This window comes from Martes martes (assembly GCF_963455335.1).
Source record: "Martes martes genome assembly, chromosome: X".
NCBI classification, from domain to species: domain Eukaryota; kingdom Metazoa; phylum Chordata; class Mammalia; order Carnivora; family Mustelidae; genus Martes; species Martes martes.
In genome coordinates, this window is record NC_137897.1 from 60,485,932 (window position 1) to 60,507,942 (window position 22,011).

The 22,011-nt window shown below is 35.2% G+C and overlaps 1 protein-coding gene across 1 annotated transcript in view; it reads right to left on the reverse strand.

Annotated features, from left to right (window-relative positions):
- The window catches only part of ATRX (ATRX chromatin remodeler), a 290,527-nt gene that overhangs the window by 131,107 nt on the left and 137,409 nt on the right, over window positions 1-22,011 (reverse strand). Inside the window, exons 14-15 of the mRNA XM_080795822.1 lie at window positions 19,800-19,902; window positions 18,150-18,368 (exon numbers count right to left, since the gene is read on the reverse strand). Coding sequence (XP_080651948.1) covers window positions 18,150-18,368; window positions 19,800-19,902 — 322 coding nt within the window. The remainder of the gene's footprint in view (window positions 1-18,149; window positions 18,369-19,799; window positions 19,903-22,011) is intronic.

The following is a 22,011-nucleotide window of genomic DNA, read 5'->3' on the forward strand; positions in this document are numbered from 1 at the left end:
CCCCCACAAATGATTTTGAAGCAAATGTCAGAAAGCATGGAATTTCATCTGTAAATGTTTTTAAATATCTTTTTAAACACTCTCTTTTTTAAGCCGTAACTACATTATCATTACCGGATGTAAACAATTATAAGTCACAAATTTGTGATAAATTTCCTGGAAACTGCACTTACATACAAATGCTAATACAGAAATCAAGATTAATACTAGGTGACACCATGGTGGAGTATAAACACCATGGACCATTTTGATCCAAACTCCATTTTAACAAGTTACTTAAACCCTCTTAGGTTCAGTTTTTTCATCTACAAACTGGGAAAGATTATACACAGCCCTTATGTGGCTGTTGTGGAGATTAAATAAGACAATCTATGCAAGGTAACTGACAGAGACTAAATATTCACTAAATTTTTATAGTATTCTAGTTTGGATTGTATCCAAGCTTCATATCACTGGGGCAAATCCATTAAACAAAATCGAGAATTTCCTAAATGTCTTGTTCTTTTTGCAAGGTGTAGCAGGCAGAATCATAAAAATGATTCCTATGATCCCATCCTCTAGTGTACACATCCTGTATAGTCCGATGCCTTTCATTGTGGTTGAGATCTGTAAATGTGATGGGATATCATTCCCATAATTGAGTTAGTAATCAGTTGGGTTTGACTTAATCAGAAAGAGGGTTCTCCTAGGTGGGCCAGAGCTAATCAAGTCTAGCCCTTTAAAAGACTGAAGTATAAGAAATCCTCCCTTAACAGTCTTGAAGCGATTTTGTAGAAAAGTGTCTAGGAGCTAAGGACCTCCATGCTACAACTACAAAAAAACTGAATTCTGACAAAAAAAGGAGCTTAAAAAGAACACAAAGTCTTATATGAAAATCTGAACTCTGGGTAACAATTTAGTATCTACTCAGTGAGACACTGAGCAGGTTACCCAATAGAGCCATACTCTCAGTTAAGCCACTCTGAAATTCCTAACTTATAGGACTATGAGATTATAATGTTGTCTTGTTTTAAGAGGATAAGTTTTTGATAATATCTTAACACATCACTAGAAAAATAATACACATCGCTATAATTAAGACCTTGGGACCATATGTTCATTAGTGATTTGCATGATATTTTTGTTACTAAGTGATGTCTTTGGATTAAGAATTAGTGAATCTTCATTCTGAATATAGGAGGAGATAATTTATCTTTCTCATCATTTTTTTCACCATCATAAGTGTACTCTTAATTCCTCATCTCCTATTTCCTCCAAACCCCTGCCCACCTCCTCTCTAGTAACCATCAGTTTGTTCTCTATAGTTAAAGAGTCTGTTTCTTGGTTTCTCTCCTCTTTCTTTCCTTTACTCTTCTGTTTTGTTTCTTAAATGTGACATATGAGTGAAATCACACGGTATTTGTCTTTCTCTAGCTGATGTATTTCGAACAGCATTATACTCTCTATCCCTAGCCATGTCATTGCAAATGGCAAGATTTCTTTCTTTTTATAGCTGAATAATAAGCCATGTATATATATAACATTTTTTCTCATCCACTTATCTATCGAGGGATGCTCGAGCTGCTTTCATAATTTGGCTACTGTAAATAATGCTGTAATTAACATCGGGGTGCATGTATCCCTCTGAATTAGTGCTTTTATATTTTGGGGTAAGTACCCAGTAGTGTGATTCCTGGATCATAGGGTAGCACTATTTTTAATTTTTTGAGAAACTTCTATACTGTTTTCCAAAACGGCTTCAACAATTTGCATTCCCATCAACAGTGCAAGGGGGGTTCATTTTTCTCCACAGCCTTGCCAACCCTTTTGTTTCTTGTGTTTTTCATTTTAGTCATCCTGACAGGTATGAGGTGGTATCTCAACATAGCTTTGATGTACAGTTCCCTGATGATCAGTGATGTTGGGCATACTATAATGCAAAGTTGTTGATTCACTACATTGTTCACCTAAAACAACTAAAACACTGTGTGTCAACTATACGTTAAAAAAATACAAAAGGGATTTAACAATAGTATGAACATACACAGAATAATTTACAAACATGAAGGTGGCAACTGAAATTATAAACCTACAGAGAAGAAAGAAAAAAGAATGAAGAAAAGTGAGACTAGGGACTTGTGGGACACCATCAAGTGGACCAACATACACATAATGAGAGTCAAAGAAGAGAATGAGAAAGGGGCAGAATGATTATGTGAGGAAATACTGGCCCTAAACTCCAAAAAATTGAGTAAAGACCAGAATCTACAAATCCAAGGAATGCAACAAACTAGAAATGAGATAAACTAAAAGAGACCCAGACTGAGCACATTATACTCAAAGCTTTGAAGGCCAAAGACAAAGAGAATCTTGAAAGTAGCTAGAGAGAACCTGTCAGATATAAAGATCAATAACATTATCAGCTGACTTCTCATCAGAAACTTGGGAGGCCAAAAGGTAGTGTGATAGTATTTTTTGATAGTATTTTTTTTAAAAGAGAGACAGATTGATTGACTGATTTCTTAGAGTGAGCGAGAGTGAGCATGTGCAAGGAGGAGGGGTAGAGGGAAGGAAAGTCTTAAGCAGACTGCATACAAAGAATGGAACCCAATGTGGGTGGGACTCGATTTCATGATCCAGAGATCATGACCTGAGCCAAAACCAAGAGTCGAATGTTTATCTGACTGTGCCACCCAAGCACCCAGATAATATATTTTGAAGTGTTCAAATAAAATAATTGTCAGCTGAGAAATTCCTAGCAAACAAAATATCCTTCAAAAAAGAGGGAGAAATTGAAACATTCCTAAACTGAGGGAGTTCATTAAAACTAGACAAGAAACACTAAAGGGAGGCATTCAGGTTAAAATGAAAGGAATGATATATAGTCACTCAAAAGATGTATGAAGAAAGTATCTATGGAAAAGATACATATAGGGGCAAATATAAAACCCACTACAATTGGAATTTTGGTTTGTTCTCTATGTATTTAAAAGACAAAAGCAAAAAAGATATTTAGAATATGTTACTAGGCATAAAATGTATAGAAATGTAATTTGTGACATGAGAAACAGAGCTGTGGAAAACTACAGTTTTGTAATGATTCAATTAAGTTCATATCAATTCAAAACAGACCATTATGACATTAGGATATTTGACATGATATTTAATACCATGATAATAACCATGAAGAAAATATCTAATGACTATACACTAAAATAAGATGGGAGTCACAATGTGTCCCTGTTTGAAAAAGACAAACAAAAAAAGAAGGCAGCAATGGAGAAAATGATGAAAAAAGCAGTAAGACAAACAAAAGGTACCAAAATGGCAAAAGTAAATTCTTACTCATTAATACTTACTTAAAATACAAATGGATTAAACCCTCAATTAAAAGACATAGACTGAGAAAATGTATTAAAAGATGATGTAAATGCTGGTCACCTACAAAAGATTCAACTTAGATTAAAAGACACAAATAAGCTGAAAAAGAAAGAATGATAAAATATATTTCATGAAAACTGTAACTAAGAAAGCAGGGGTGACTACACACACATCAGACAAATGGACCTTAAGTCAACAAACTATTACAAGTGGCAAAAAGATATTGTACATTGATAAAAGAATCAATTTATCGAGAAGATAGAACACTCATAAATCTAAATGCACCAACAACAGAGCACCAAGATACATGAAACAAACACTGACAGAATTAAAAGGAGTTCTATAATAATAGTTTGGAGACATCAACATCCAACTTTCAATAATGCATAAAACAAGCCAAAAAAGATCAGTCAGAAATTAGAACTTGAAAACATGATAAAACAGTTTACCATAACAGATATATAGGTAACATTCACACAACAGCAGGATACAAATTTTCACAAGTATACGTGAAACATTAAAAAAGACAAACTACATGTTGGGGCACAAAACAAGCCTTAAAAAATTATAAAGGACTGAAATCATAAAAAGTATCTTTTCTACTCAAAATTGAAAGAAGCTAGAAATCAGTAACAGAAGGAAAACTGGAAAAAATGCAAATATGTGGAAATTAAGCAAGACACTTAAAAAAAACAGGTCAAATAAGAAATCACAAAAAAAATTAGAAAAAACCATCAGAAAAATGAAAACAAAACTAACAGACACACAAAAGGATGCAGAACATCACTTATCATCAGGGAAATACAAATCAAAACCAAGATGAGATACTACCTCACACTTGTCAGAATGCCTAAAATTAACAACACCAAGATACAACAGGTGTTGGCGAGGATGCAGAGAAAGGGGAACTGTTTTGCACTTCGTGGGAATGCAAATCGGTGTAGAAACTCTGGAGAAAATTATGGAGGTTCCTCAAGAAGTAAAAAATAGAACTACCATACAATCCAGCAATTGCACTACTAGGTATTTACCCAAAGGATACAAAATATAGATGTGAAGGGGTACATAGCCAAACTATGGAGAGAGCCCAAATGTCCATCCACTGATGAATGGCTAAAGAAGATGTGGTATATATATACAATGGAATATTACTCAGCTATGAGAATGAATGAAATGTTGCCATTTGCAAAGATGTAATGAAGCTAGAGCATATTATGCTAAGTCCAATAAGTCAAAGAAAGACAAATACATTTCACACATATGTGGAATTTAAGAAACAAAACAGATGAATATGTGGGAGGGGAAAATAAAAGAGTAAGGAGAGAGGGAAACAAGCCATAAGAGACTCTTAAAGAGGGGAGCCTCGGTGGCTCAGTCACTTAAGCATCTGTCTTCAATTCAGCTCAGGTCATGGCCTCAGGGTCCTGCGATCAAACCCTACATTGGGCTCCTAGCTCAGCAGGGAGTCTGCTTCTCCCTCTCCCCCTTCTTCTCCCCCTGTTTATGCTTTCTCTCTCTCTCAAATAAATAAATAATACCTTAAAAAAAGAGAGAGACAGACTCTTTAAGACAGAGTACAAATATCTGGGGTGGGGGCACCTGGGTGGCTCAGTGGGTTAAAGCCTCTGCCTTCAGCTCAGGTCATTATCCCAGGGTCCTGGGATCGAGCCCCGCATCGGGCTCTCTGCTCGGCGGGGGACCTGCTTCCTCCTCTCTCTGTCTGCCTCTCTGCCTACTTGTGATCTCTGTCTGTCAAATAAATAAATAAAATCTTTAAAAAAAAATATCTGGGGTGATGGATGAAGGTGTGTAGGGGATGAATTAGAAGGGTGACGGGTATTAAGGAGGGCACTTGATATGAACAGCATCGGGTTTTGTATGTACGTACCAAATCAATGAATTCCATTCCTGAAACCAACACTGTACTCTACATTAACTAGAATTTAAATAAAAGTTTGAAAAGAAAAAAAATAAAGTAGAAAAATAAAAACATCAAATAACTTGAATATACATTTTTCAAAGAAATTATACAAATGGCTGATATGCATGTGAAAAACCATGTTCAACATCATTAGTCATATAGGAAATGCAAATCAAAACCATAAGACTTCACTTCACATCCACTACTCCCCCTCCAAAAAAAAACCCAGAAAATAAAAGAAAGAAAGAAAGAAAGAAAAAAGAAAAGAAAAAAAAATTTTGGGGTGAAAACGTGGAGAAATTAAAACTTGTATGCATTTCTGGTGGCAACACAGAAGGTACAAGTATTGTGGAAAGTGGTATGGTAATTCCTCAAAAAATTTCATCCAGAATTACGTTATGTTCAGCAATTCCACATCTGTGTATATATTCAACAGGATGGAAAGCTGGAACTTAAAGAGATACTTGTATACCCATGTTTATAGCAGCATTATTCACAACAGCCAAAAGGTGGAAGAAACCCAAATATCCATTGACAGATAAATGGATAAATATGTATACCACATATTACTCATCCTTTAGAAAGTAATGAAATTCTGTTAATAAAATGGAGGAATCCTGAAAACATTATGTCAAGCGAAATAAGCTGGAAAGAAAAGGACAAATACTGTGTGATTCCATTTATATGAGGTACCTAGAACAGACAAATACTTAGAGACAGAAAATAAAAGAGAGGTTAAAGGGGGCTGGGAAAAATTCACTTATTTTTCGATGTGTACCTTCTGTTTAGGATAATGGTAAGTTCATGAAAACAAATGGTGGTGATGACTGCACGACACTGTGAATGCACTTCATTGAACTGTGCACTTAAAACACTTAAATTGTAAATAATTTGGCGGCAGGGGCGGGGGGAGCAGGAGAGACAGAAAAAAAGGGAGAGAGGAAGGGAGCTAAAGAATCTTTTTTTTTTTTTTAAGATTTTATTTATTTGCCAGAGAGAGAGCGAGTACACACAAGCAGGCAGAGAGGCAGGGAGAGGCAGCGAGAGAAGCAGGCTCCCGATGGAACCCGATGCGGGACTCGATCCCAGGACTCTGGGATCACGACCCGAGCCAAAGGCAGCGGCTTAACCCACTGAGCCACCCAGGCGTCCCATGGGAGCTAAAGAATCTTAAGCAGGCTCCAAGCCCAGCACGGAGTCCAATGTCAGGCTCAATCTCACAATGTTGAGATCGTGACCTGAGGCAAAGTCAAGAGTCAGACACTTAACTGAGCCACTCTGGTGCCTCAGTAAATATTTCTTTTTTATAAAAGGAGCCGGAGAAGCACAACAAAAGTCATTCTAATATGTAACAGGATATTCCAATTTCGTGAAAAATGTTCAAACAACCGAACTGTCCCTCAAAAGAAGATTTAGAGATGGTAAGGACTGATGGTACCATACCCATTCAACCAGTAAGTTGTACCACAGTTAAGGGCAGACACAACAGGTATAACTTTCCAAACAGTAAGGAAAAGGAAAAAAGCAAGTTGAAGAAAACCACAAAAATATGTAAGATAGATCTGTGCATTCCATGGTATGTTGAAAAGAAATGTACACTTAACAATAGTACATTTCACTAAATGTAAATTCTATATAAAAAGGAAAGCTTGTAAATCTTTACAAATTCCAGCTCACGATATGCATGCTAAGGGTGCCTAGGTGGCTCAGTTGGGTAAGTGTCCAACTTTTATCTCGGCTCATGTCTTGATCTCATGGTTGTGAGTTCAAGCCCCACACTGCATGGAGCCTACATGAAATTCTTTTTTTAATTTTTAAAAAAGATATGCATGCTAAACCATTTGGGTTAAGTGAAATGATGTCTATAATTGACACTAAAATGCACAAGATGTGTAATAATGGATAGAGAGCTTAGCAGATAAACAGAAATGTAATAAATCAAGTATACTAAAACATTAATGGAAGACTCAAGGAGGTAAGCTTATGGGAAATTACTGTGAAATTCTGTTCACCGTGCTGTGTGCTGGAACCTTTCATAATAAAACACTGGAAAAGAGAGATGGAATAGAAAATATTATTAACACATAAAGAAAGTAAGATTTCAGACGAAGGAAAGTTAAAGAGATAAAAGGGTGCATCACTAGGGGCACCTGGGTGGCTCAGTGGGTTAAAGCCTCTGCCTTCGGCTCAGGTCATGATCCCAGGGTCCTGGGATCGAGCCCCACATCGGGCTCTCTGCTCAGTGGGGAGCCTGCTTTCTCCTCTTTCTCTGCCTGCCTCTCTGCCTACTTGTGATCTCTATCAAATAAATAAATAAAATCTTTAAAAAAAAAAAGGGTGCATCACTAGAAAGACAATTCTACATGTACATGTACCTAACAACAGAGATTCAACAAACAAGAAAAAAAAATGAGAAATGCAAGGAGAAAACAACAAATCAACAATTATACTGGGAGACCTCAACATTCTCTCAATATTAGACAGAACATCATTAGAGATATAAAAGCCCTGATTATAATCAACCAGTACAACTTAATTAAAATTTAATTAACTAAGCTAATTAGTTAATTTTATTAAAATTAAAATACTGCAGCTAGAAACAACAGAATATATGAAAGGAAAAAATAAAAAATATACACCATTTCTAGGTTTTAAATTAGAGAAGACTCTGAACACAGTAAAAGTGAAACAAAAGCATCAAAATTCATATGGCAACAGTGTTTAAAACAGTAAGGGAATTTAAATCATCAAATGCATATATTTTTTAAAAAGCAAGATCTAAAATCCACCTTAATTAGCTAGAAAAAGAAGAGTAAATGAAACCCAAAGAAGATGGTAAGATAAAAATAAAAGTGGAAATCGGTGAAATGGAAAAAGGTGAAACAACAGAGGAATCAATGAAACCCAAAGCTGGTGTTTTTGAAAATGATACTAAAATTGCTAAACCTCTTAAGAAACTAAACAAGGAAAAATGATGAGACACAAATTATCAACAGAAATGAAAGATGAGAGATCACAACAAAGCCTACAAAACATTAAAAAAAAACCAGAATATTATGAACAAATTTACACCAATAAATTTGACTATTTAAATGAAATGGGCAAATTCATTAAAGACAAAATTTATCAAAACAGAGCTAAGGAGAAATAGACAGTCTAAATAGCCTTACATTTATTAAATAAACTGAAGCTGTTAACACACACACACACACACACACACAGAAAACTACAGGCCCATGGCTTCACTGGAGAATTCTATCAAACTTTTAAGAATGAAACTTCAAGAAGATAGAGGAGGTGGGAAAACTTCCCTACTCACTCTGTATGAGAACAGTATTACTGTGATAGCAAAACTAGAAACATATATAAGAAATCTATAAAGGAACATGCATACTTAATACTGAGGTAAAAACATGGTTGAAATATTAGTAAAAGAAATACAACAATAAGGGCCTCTGGTTGGTGCAGTCACTTAGGCACCCAGCTCTTAGTTTTGACTTGGGTTGTGATCTCATGGTCAGTCATGGGATCTAGCTCTGCGTTGGGCTCTGCACTCGGTGCAGAGTCTGCTTGAGATTCTCTCCCTGTGCCGCTCCTGCTCATGCTCATTCTCTCTCACTCCCCCTCTCTCTGTCTCTCTCTAATAAATAAATACATAAATCTTAAAAAAAAAGAAATACAACAATATATAAAAAGTGTAATGTACCATGACTAAGCAAGGCTTATTCTAGGAATGCAAGACTGACTTTTCTAGATTACCGAGATGGACACATTAAGAAGCATTTGAAGAAAGTAAGCATCCACCACACCTGGCAGGTGGTCTCAGCTAGTACCAACCCCCTCCCCACCCTGGCAACCAGGCTCCCACCTTCCACACTTGATAGGTGGCCTCAGCTGGGACTGGTGTCCCTCCAAAGTGGCACTTGAGAGTGATGGCTCCTGGGGGTGATGGTGGCTAACCTTGCCTACCAGCATACCTGCAACAGTTTTGGCCCAGGCACAATAGGAAGATGCAGGCAGCCCACACAAGGGGCAGCTCTGGGGGCCTGGTTCTGGTTGACTAGTGGGGACTGCACTTCTGGGCCCCAGAGAGGATGCCTTTTACATAAAGCCACTCCTTCAAGACCAAGAGCAGTACATAAAAACAAACACAAAGAGAGAAAAAGAGGACACAGAAGAATGTGTTCCAAACAAAATAACAAGACAAAACCTCAGAAAAAGAACTAAACAAACAGAGATAAGCAATCTACCTGATAAAAAGTTCAAAGTAATGGCCATAGAGATGCTCATGAAACTCAGGAAAAGAATAAAGACAGTGAGAACTTCAATAGATACAAAATATTTTAAAAGAACCGATTAGAGCAAAAAGAATACAATAACTATTATTGTATATTTGATGAAAAAATTGATGTTACAAATATATAAAAAGATATACCATGCTTATGGACTAGAAGAATTAATACTGTTAAAATGTCCATACTACCTAAAATGATCTACAGACTCAATACAATATCTATCAAAATATCAATAGCATTTTCTACAGAACTAAAACAAAGAATCCTAAAATTTGTATGTAATCACAAAAGACCCCAGATAGCCAAAGCAATCTTGAGAAAAAAGAACAAAGCTAGAGGTACTTGGAAGTAGCACCAGATTTCAAACTATACTACAAATCTATAGCTACAAAGCTAATGAAAACAGTATGGTACTAGCACAAAAAAACAGAAACAAACAAACAAACAAAAACCCAGATATACAGATCAGCGGAACAGAAGTGAAAAACCAGAAATAAACCGACACTTATACAATTAATCTACCATGAAGAATGTAAGAATATACAATGGGGAAAAGATGAAGTCTTCAATAAATGTTATTGGGATAATTGGACAGCTACATGAGAAAGAATGAACAAAACCACTTCCTTATACCCTACACAAAAACAGGCTCAAAATAAAGTCCTAAATGTAAAACCTCAAACCCTAAGACTCCTAAAAGAAACCATAGGCAGTAAACTGTAGGACATAAGTCTTAGCAATACCTTTTTGAATCTATATCCTCAAGCAAGGGGCAAAAAAAGCAAAAATAAATAACTGGGACTACATCAAATTAAAAAGCTTATGCACAGCAAAGGAAGACATCAACAAAGTGAACAGGCAACCTAATGAATGGGAGAAGATATTTGCAAATGATATACCTGATAAGTGGTTAATATCTAAAATATATAAAGAACTCATACAACTCAACATATACACACACACATAAAAACAATCCAATTACAAAACAGGCAGAGAACCTAAACAAACTTTTTTCAAGGACAACATACAAATGGCCAGGAGACACATGAAAAAAAATGCTCAACATCACTCATCATCAGGGAAATGTAAATCAAAGTAACAATGAGATATCACCTCACACCAATCAGAATGGCTAGTATAAAAAAGACAAGAAATAACAAGTGTTGATGAAAATGTGGAAAAAAGGGAAGCAGCGTGCTCTACTGACATGGGAATAAAAATTGGTACAACTACTATGGGAAATAGTACAGAGATTCCTCAAAATGATCAAATAGAGTGACCATACAATCCAGCTATTCCACTTCTGGGTATTTATCCAAAGAAACTGAAAACACTAATTCAAAAAAGATACATGTACCTCTATGGTAACTGCAGCATTATTTACAGTAGCCAAGATATGGAAACAACCTAAGCATCCATCGACAGATAAATGGATAAAGATGTGCTGTGTGTGCATGTGTGTTGTGTGTATCACTCAGTTATAAGAAAGGACTAAAATCTTGCCATTTGCGACAATATGGATGGACTTGGAGGGTATTATGCAAAAAAATAATTTGGAGAAAGACAAATGCTGTATGATTTCACTTATATGCAGAATCTATAAACAAAATAAAACAAAAACTCTCAAATATAGAGCACAAACTGGTGGTTGCCAGAGGGGAGGGAGGTAGAGTGGATTAGTGAAGTGAAAGCAATAAAGAGATACAAACTTCCAATTATAAAACAGATAAGTCACAAGGAACTAAAGTACTATGAATACTAAAGTATAGGGAATATACTCAATAATACTGTAAAAAACACTTGTGACAGATGGCAACTAGAATTACAGTGCTGATCATTTCATAATGTATATAAATGTTCAATCACTATGTTGTGAAACTAATACTGCATGTCAACTATATTTTAATCAGAAAAAGAAATTATGTTCAATGTTCAATCACTATGTTGTGAAACTAATATAATATTGTATGTCAACTGTACATCAATCAAAAAAAGAAATTAAGGGACACCTGTTGCTCAGTCTTAGGTTAAGTGTCTTGACTCTTGATTTCAGCTAAGGTCATGATCTCAGGGTCATGAGATTGAGCCCTGCCCTGGGCTCTGCATTGAGCATGAAGCCTGCTTAAGATTCTCTCCTTTTCCCTCTGCCCCTCCCCCCTCCACTTGCACAGACACTCTCTCTGTCTCTCTGTTTCTCTAAAAAAAAGAGAGAGAAATTACATCTATTTATAATTTTAAAACAGAAATTAACAGATATGAAAGAAATTAATATTTATGTATGGACATGATTGTAAAGGTAGAAAATTGTTAAGAAATCTACAAAAAAGCTACTAGAACTAGTTAAGAGGATTTAGCTAAATCACAGACTACGAAGTCATTAAATCACTTGAAATTTCATTTATCATGTCATCAGAAAACATGAAATACTTAGGGATAATTTTTTTAAAGATTTTATTTATTTTTTGACAGACAGAGATCACAAGTAGGCAGAGAGGCCAGCAGAGAGAGAGAGAGAGGGAAGCAGGCTCCCCACTGAGCAGAGAGTTTGATGTGGGGCTCAATCCCAGGACCCCGAGATCATGACCCAAGCCAAAGGCAGAGTTTAACCCACTGAACCACCCAGGCATCCCCTTAGGGATAAATTTAGCAATATATATGCTAGATTTATACAATGAAAAGTATAAAAGACTTCTAAGAGAAATTAAAGGAAAACTAAAGAAATGGAGAGACATACTACATTCATGTAACAGGAGAAAAATACTGCTAAGATGTCACTGATATAAAGATCCAACACAATCCCAATAAAAGTTCCAAAAGGAACTTATGAAAAGTGGCAACATGATACTAAAATTTATATGGAAATGCAAGTAACAGTTAATAGCAAAAACAATTCTGAAAATGCAGAACAAAGTTGTAGGAGTTACAGTATCTGATTTCAAGATTTACTATAAAATATAAGGTTATGGTAATCAAAACAGTATGGTATTAGCTTAAGAACAGACACATAGATGAACTGATCCACAAATATGTGATAAGTTGATTTTTTACAAAGATGCAAAATAATTCCATGGAGAAACAAGTCTTACAACAAATGATAGAGGAATAACTGACCATACTGGGATAAAATATGAATCTTCACCCGTATCTCACATATCATTAACATGCTAAAATTAACATGAAAGAAATCACAAACTTACACTTAAAAATGAAAAGTACATAATTCTGAGAAGGAATCAAAGAGGAAAATATTTGCAACCTTGGGGTAAACCAAGATTTCTTAAATAGGACACACACATGTGCACCCTCCCCCAAAAAAGGGCAAACATTAAAAAACTGATGAGTAAGACTTTATCAAAATTCAAACTTTCTGCTTTTTTGAAAGACAAGATTAAATAAATAAAAAGAGAAGTCAATAAGGAAGAAAACACATAAAAACACATAAACCCGAAAAATGACTTGTATACAAAATAACTATCTTAACTAAATAAAAAGACAAAACTCCCCACACACAAAAAAGAGGAAAAGATTTGAATAAACACATCACAAGGATATATAAATGGCCATTAAGCCCATGAAAAGATGTTTAACCTCATTAGTCACCAGAGAAATGCAAATTAAAATAACAATGAAATAACACTACACATTTGTTAAAATGGCTGAAATTTTTAAAACTACCAGTAACTACTATTGCTGAGGACATGAAGAAATTGGAATTCTCATATATTGCTGATGGTAATTCAAAATGTTATAGCCATACTAGAAAACATTTTGGCAGTTTATTATAAAGCCAATCATCAATCTACATAGGCTCATACATATTACAGAAATTAAGTCGATAATTAATAACCTTCCAAAACAGAAAGCACCACTGGTGGGTTTACAGGTGCATTATACCAATTCTCTACAACCTTTTTTAGAGGATAAAGCAGAGGGAACACTTCCTAATTCAATATATCAGGCCAGCATTACCCTAATACCAGCACATCATGTGAAACTACAAGCATCTCTCATAATCATAAATACAAAAGCCATCAACAAACTGTTAAATAAAATCCAAAAATGTATTAAAAGAATTATATACCATAACCAAGTAGGATTTATGCCAGATATGGAACACTGGTTCAACATTCAAAAATCTACACAATCCGTTATATCCACAGGCTTTAAAAATCACATAATCATAACAAGAGATGCAGCAAAAGTATCTCACAAAGATCCAGCACCCATTCATGACAAAAATTCTCAGTAAATAAGACACAGAGGAGAACTTCACAACTTGATTAAGAGTACCTACAAAAAGTCAATAGCTAACATAATACTTAATGGTGAGAAACTATAAGCTTTCACACTAAGGTAAGGTAAAGGCAAGGATATCCCTTCTTACCACTCCTTTTGAACATCGCACCAGAAATTTTAGTTAATGCAGTAAAACAAGAAAAGCAATTTAAAGGTACACAGATTAGGAAGGAAGAAATAAAACTGTCTTTGTTCACAGATTAAATGATTTCATATAGAGAAAATTCAAAACAAATAATGAAAAAATCCAGGAACTCAGTGATTAGAGCAAGGTTGCAGGATATAAGGTTAACATACAAAAGATAGTGCTTTCCTATATACCAGCAATGAAGAAATGGAATTTGAAATTAAAGTTAAACATGCACATACGATATGGCCCAGTAATACCACTTCTAGATATTTTTCCAAGGGAAATGAAAACATCTTTCTACACAAAGACCTGTACAGAAATATTTATAACAAATTGATTCATAAGCCAAAAATAACCCAAACATCCATCAATAAGTAAATAACCTGTAGCCTATCCATACAGTGGAATAGTACTTTATAAACATAAGTACCTGGAACACATAAACATGAATGAATCTCAAAATTGTTAAACTAAAAATTACATAAAAGAACATATTATGTGATTTCATTTACATGAAAATTTTAAAAAGACAAATATAATCTATAGTGATAAAAGCAGATTGTAGATTCCCTATAGCTAAGTATATAGGGTTGAGGACTGACCAAGAAGTACTGATTAAAGTTTTCTACATCTTAATTGCAGCAATGGCTACTAGGAAGTATACTTTAGATAAAATCCTTTGATTGTGAACTTAGTATAGGAAATATATCATATGTAATTGGTGGCTATACAAAAGTATATTAAATTTCTAGGGAAATGGGGCGCCTGGGTGGCTCAGTCAGTTAAGCATCTGCCTTCGGCTTGGGTCATGATCTCAGGGTCCTGGGATCAAGCCCCATATCAGGCTCCCTGCTTCTCCTCCTCCTCCTTCCTCTCCCTCTCCCTGCTGCTCCCCTGCTTGTACTCTCTCTGTCAAATAAATAAATAAGATCAAATAAATGAATGAATGAATGAATGAATGTATTTCTTGGAACAGTTTACTTAGGCAAAACCATTGCAAGTGCCTAAAAATGGTGGAATGAATATATTTCTTCAATAAAATGATATGAAAGAACAAAAAAGTTATAATCCCATAGGTGAAAAAGAAAAAAGAGGAAGATCTTGGCAGAAATGAAATGTTAACAAAACTGTGAAAGCTAGAAGGCTTATGGACAAATGTCACATGACATAACAAAATAAAGAAGGTTGAAACTTAAGTTCCCATAGAGAAGAAAAATAACAAGAACCACATATTTGATATTCCTCAGAAGTTTAAGGACAAGGAGGCATCAGTTAACACAAATAGTTCAGGAGAAGTGTGGAGTGAAAGCAGGAAAATTGGTTGAAAGGCTAAATAAGGAAGAGTCACACCTACCAGATCGCCAAATTAGTCCATTATTAAAGTAAGATGACTAACCCAATTGAAAATCTCTGGGAAGTATAGTGCATGGGAAAATAAGTATCTATGAAGTAAGAGATCCAAAACAAGAAATGGGTGAGGTGAGGAAATTCCCAGAAGAGTGAAAGTAATGAAACAGACCAGATTAGAAGTGGGGAAAAAGGCTCCATCAGTGTCATTTCAAAGAAGAAAAAAAAAACCTAACCTGATCATTCACTTGATGTGTTAAAGTTACTGAGGAATTTTAGGGTTCTGCCAAATATATAGGAAATTAAGTAGTCAAAAGTATGCAGAAAGTTAGACAAAAAAATCCAAAACATTATTAATTCTAGGAAAAGCAAACAAAAAAAGGACAAAGGAATGTAATCATCATGCACTATGTGTATATACACATACATATATGTGTATGTATGAGAAATATATGCAATATACACTATGTAGCCCTTTTGTGAATATTTAAATAGATACAGTCATGCAAACAGTGACAAATAATTCCACCAGAACTGTGGTATAACCACACTAAGAGAATGGGAGGAGGAAAGTCTGTCTTTGGCAGGCAGTATATGACAAATCCACAACTATCATATAATAATGGTAATGTCTAAAACTGAAAACTAAAAAATAAAATTATATGCCTACTAAACAGAAACATAAAAGTAAAAGCAAAGAATAGCTAGAAGACTTGAGTCATTACCTTTGAGTACAATCTGGGTAAAATGGAAGACTACTGATTTTTCAATACAGCCTTATGGTAATACTTGATTTTTCAAAAGCACACAGATTCAATTTAGTAAATGAAAAAAGTTAATTAGAAAATAAACATTATAAAACAATGAAATGTACGGGGAACATGTTAATATAAATTTAAATTACATGAAATAAAAGGGAAAGGAAAATACAGCATATACAGTCACATACAGTGACTGCAGTTATGTGAAAAACATGTATATATACTGATAGGGCTCAGAAGAAGAAAATGATAATATAGAATTTTAATGTCTACTTATAAAATGCTATTATTCAAATTTTTTAATAAAATTTACATAACATCACAAAAAGAGACACCTACTCTGAGATGTACCTCTAAGTAAGATGCAAGATGAGGTATATATTACCACCCATGAGTATTTTTGCCAAGAACTGAATCTAAATCTGGTCAGACCTCTATATCTAACAGTTTACAGGACATACAGGAACCAGTGAAAATACACCACAGAAATGGGATCAGCAAAGCTCAAAATATAGGAAATTCTACACAAATAATCTAGGTTTTTAAACTCTTGTACTATAAGAAAATGGAAAAAGGAAAACTTCGTTTTTAAAATGAAAATCGACATGAGGTATAACACCCAAATGCAACGTAACACGTAGTTAAGACTTTCTTAATTTCCTAATTCATACCACACGTTTCTAAAACCATTATATTTGGGCACCTGGGTGGCTCAGTTGGTTAAGCATCCAACTCTTGGTTTTGGCTCAGGTCATGATTTTGGGGTCATGGGATGAAGCCCTGCATCAGGCTCTGAGATCAGTGGGGAATCTATTTGGGATTCTCTCTGTCCCTCCCCACCACCCAGGCTTTCTCTCTTTCTCAATAAATAAATCTTTAAAAACCACTAATACGTTTCTGAGGAAAATGAAGGAATTTGGGATATTAGCTAGATATTTGATGATACTATGGAATTAGTGATAATTTTTAAGTGTAATAATGGTACTGTAATAATGTCTAAGGGTATTTATCTTTTGACAATATAGTCTGAACTATAGATACACAGAATGAGATGATTTCTGAGACTTCTACAAAGTAATCTGAAGAAAATAGATGAAACAAGATGGCCATGTGTTGGTAACTGCTGAAGCTGAGTATCTGGTACATGGAGATTTGTAGTACTATTCCCTCTGCCTGTAAATGTGCTTGAAAACTATCATGATTAAAAAAAAAGTTTATTTAAAAAATTAAAATCTTTGGGATGCCTGGGTGGCTCAGCCACTTAAGTGGCTGCCTTCAGCTTAGGTCATGATACTAAGGTTCTGGGATCAAGTCCCACATCAGGCTCCTTGCTCAGCAGGGAGCCTGCTTCTCTCTCTGCCTGCCTCTCCCCCTCCCCCTGCTTGTGTGTGCACACTCACTCACTCTCTCTCTTTCTCTGATTTAAAAGAAAATAAAAGGCTTAACCAAAATAATTAAAATCTTTTATGAATTTAAGCAATATATTTAAATATTTAATTTATATTTAATATTTGTTATTTAATTTATTTTTATTTTTATTATTTAAATTATACTTAAATATTTAAAGATTTTTCTGCCCCAGATAAAACACAATCACTTTGGTAAGAATTCAAGAATCTAAAGTCATTTCGTGTATCTAATTATACTAACATAACCTAATGAAGATTTTTAGGTTGCATAAAATAGGGTTGAGTGGGTGGCCCAGTCGGTTAAACATCCGACTCTTGATTTTAGCTCAGGTCATGATCTCAGGGTCATAGGATCAAGCCCCATGTTGAGCTCTACACTCAGTGTAGAGTCTGCTTGTCCCTCTCCATTTGCTCCTTCCCCACTTGCGTACTCGCTTGCTATCTCCAAAATAAATAAATAAATAAATAAAATAAAATAAAAAAATAAATAAAATGTTAATAGGGAAAAGCAAGTATAATTAAAAATCTGTGGGGATTATAACATTCTATTCTTAAAATACTGAATAATATATGCGTGTGTGAAGCTATTAAAGTCCTATTTTTTGAAATCATAAATAAAAACTAGTTTACCTCTCTCAATTTTTCTCGCTCACGTTCCCTCTCAGCAATACGTTTTCGCCTCTCTTCCTCTTCCTTAAGAGCATTCTGTGTCTCAGTTCTTAGTTTATCATCTTTAAGAATTTTTCTAATTTTCTTTCTGCCTTTTCCAGGAGACTTGGAATCATCATTTTCATCTTCTTCTTCTTCCTCTTCATCTTCCTCCTCTTCTTTATCCTCTTCAGAATTACTCTATGGAATTTAAATGAATTTAATTTAATTTAATTTAATTTAAATTTAAATTAAATGAATTTAAATTCAAAGGTAAATACCACAAAGTTGTCTAATTTACCCATTTCATATTCCAATAATTAATATATTAAGAAAAGGTTAAAGAAAACATACTGAAAAGCTTTAGAATTATATTTCGCAATAAAAAAGAGCATTAAAAAACACCCCAGAAAAGGGGGCAAAGAAATGCAACAAGCATCTCTCCAAAGATGATACAGAAATATTCAGTTAGTCATGTGAAAAGATGTTCAACATTACTTGTCATTAGGAAAATTTAAATCAAAACCATAAAGGAGATACTATCTTGCACCCATTAGGATGGGTGTTAGAAAAAGACAAAAAAAAGAAAATAAAAAGTTTTGGTGAGAATTTGGAATAACCAGAACCCTGGTACACTGGGAAAACAATGTGATGGTGCCTCAAAAAGTTAAACATAGAATTACCAGATGCCCCACCAAGTCCATATTTCAGATTATAACCAAAATATATAAAGCAGGGACTAAAGTATTTCTACACCCACATTCACAACACCATTACTCAAAATAGCCTAAGATGGAAACAATCCCAATGTCCATCAACAAAAGAATGGGTAAACACAATGATATATACATACAACAGAATATTATTTAGCATTAAAAAGAAGGAAATTGTGATACAGTCTACAATATGGATGAACCCTGAAAACACTGTCAGTGAAATAAACCACACACAAAAGGACACATTAACTATATGACTTTTCTTAATATGAGGTACCTAAAATAGGCAAATTCATAAACAGAGAAATTAGATGAGGTTACGAGGGGCTGGGTACAGAGTTTCCAATTTTGAATTTAATTAAGACCACTGAAATGTACAGTTAGAAATGTTTAAAGGATCATTTTTAAAAAAGACCACTCCCGTCCCTGGCCAAGGAGAATGTGAATGCATCATGTTACAGATTCATTCTGTACTCACAGTGAGTACAGAGTACACTACATATTACAGAGAATTTCTACTTTACATAATCCTTATATATAAGAAACAAATTTGCTAACATCACTTCTGGAAGAAATTTACTCACACGTGAGTCATTATTCAGAACAAAATGTTGTATGTCTTCAGAAAATAGAACACTCCACATCAACTTTATAGGCCCAAGAGCATAAAACAATGAAAAAGAGCAACTTAAAATTTCCATCAGATTTAGTTAAGAAACAGAACAAAAAAACGATAATGTGTCATAATATTTCTGCATACTTATACATTCAGTAAGTCAATCCTTCCACAAAAGTGTTAAAAGTGTTAAAAATAAACCAGCAGAATTAAACTAATGAATGGAATGCAGAAAAGGAAGTAACATATTTAGTACACTCTACTGTAGTTATAATTCAAGCACATAATAAATGTCATTACCTTGTTTTCACTGGATGAATCTTCTTGAACCTTAATGCGTCGCCTTTTCTTTTTCTGTTTATAACTCCGCTGATTTTCTTCCAACTCTGCTTTCTTTGCAGACCTAAAAAACATTTAAAATGCAAAATGAAATACTTCATGATGAATTTCCTTAAATTAATTACATACTATTCTACAGCTTATTTACCTTTGCATACATTCCTAAAAAAGAAAAGGAAAACAAAAAGCAAAAAAAAAAAAAAATCTTCACTAGATAACCCTTAATTTTAATCCAACGATCAATATTTTAAGTTATAGAGAGGGGAGGTTTGGCATAAGTAATAAAATGGATGAGGGGATCTGGGTGGCTCAATTGGTTAAGAAACCAACTCTTGATTTTGGCTCAGGTCATAATATCAGGTCATAGGATCCAGCCCCACGTGGAGTCTGCTTTGAATTCTCTCTCTCCTTCTCCCTCTGCCCTTCACCCCAACTCAATCATGCTCTAAAATAAATAAAATTAAGAAAAAAAGATGGAGGGCCTTTAGAAATATTAGTAGCTAATATACAAACGAAAAATATTCACCATCTCTTAGAAAAAAAGAAAACAGTAACAACAACTTCTGGCAAAAAAAGTACTTCTGGGCTTAGAAACTGGTGGACAAAGTTACATATATAAAGACAGTACACTCAGGTCATAAATAACAGACATACAAATCAATGAAAGAGAAATGTTGAGTCCAGAAATAAAACATTACATTTGTGATCCACTGATTTTCCACTAGAGTGTCAAGAAAATGCAACAGGTAAAAAAACCATCTTTTTAATAAATGGTGCTGAGACAACTAATTATCTACACGCAAAGCAATGAAGTTGGACCCCTATCTTACATCATATATAAAAATTAACTCAAAATGGATCAAAATCCCCCTAAGATATAAGTTCTACCTAACAGACTACTCACAATTCTATTGTTGAAAAGTGAAAAATTGATTATTTACATATTATTCTGGAGGGAGAAAAAAAAATGACCTCTATAAGATAGTTTGAAAATATGTATGACAGGAGGGAGTTAAGATGGCAGAATAGTAGAAGGACGCTAGGCTTCCACACCCCTCAAACACAGGTAAATAATTATCAAATCATTCTAAATACCCAAGGAACAGACCTGAAGATTGATAGAGCAAACAGCACAATTAGAGGGGAGAGAAGAGGGCACATTCAGGAAGGGAGTAGTGTGGAGAGGGGGTTTAGGGGAGAAATATATCGTGGGTGCTGCAGCAGTGAGGGAGCCCTGGTGGCAGAGAAAGGGAAGAGAGAGCAGAGCACACAGGGATATGCACAAGATGAATACTGCCCCAAAGCCAGTGTATGGGAAAACAAAAGGGGCTGATTTTCATGAATTTTTGCAACCAGAAGGACTCAAAGACTGGAGTTTTAAAGGCCCCTGGGCTTGGCTAGGATAGAGACCTGAGGGCACTGCCCTACTCCTAGACAGAAGGCAGGCAAACAAGCAACTCACAGACAGATGACACAATCTGAGGCTCGCCTAAGGTGCAATGGGAGAGACTGTTCCCTCCTCCTGGAGTGCATTTATGAGAGGTGGCATTGTATGTCCAGGGAGAAGAGAACCAGTGGGTGCCATCCCCCCGACACCACACACTTCAGCATAGGCGCAGACACACCTGCTGAGGGCAGCTAACCTGAACACTGGGAATTTGGCCTGATTTACTCCAAATCCGATGACCCTGCACTCTGGAGTGACCACTCTTCTGGGTCAAACTTGCATTAGTCCAGGCATTAGTCAAACTTGCATTAGTCCATGAGGCAAGACCCTCCCACAGAAGACCAGTGCAGATCCCCACCACACCAGGTCACTAAAGTTTGGAATTTAAAAAGTCAGCAGGCTTAGCTGGGTAGAGCCCAAAGTGCAATACATTGCCAGGCAGGCAAGCAACCTGGAGACAGTGTGAAAACAATGATCTGAAAAACACCTAGAATGTACGAAGGGAAATTATTCACTCATCTGGGAATGCTTCATTGAGAGTAGCAAGCACAGACTCCCCTCTACAAGGAAAAAAGACCTAGCTGACATCATTTCCCTCAGCCACCCCTTAGCATAAACCAACTTTAGGAAATCGTACAGCACCAACAGTGGCTACCTAATCTGCTTATACCAAGTCTCACACCCCTAAGCTACACTGTTACTGCTTTTCTCAGGCAAGTATCACTA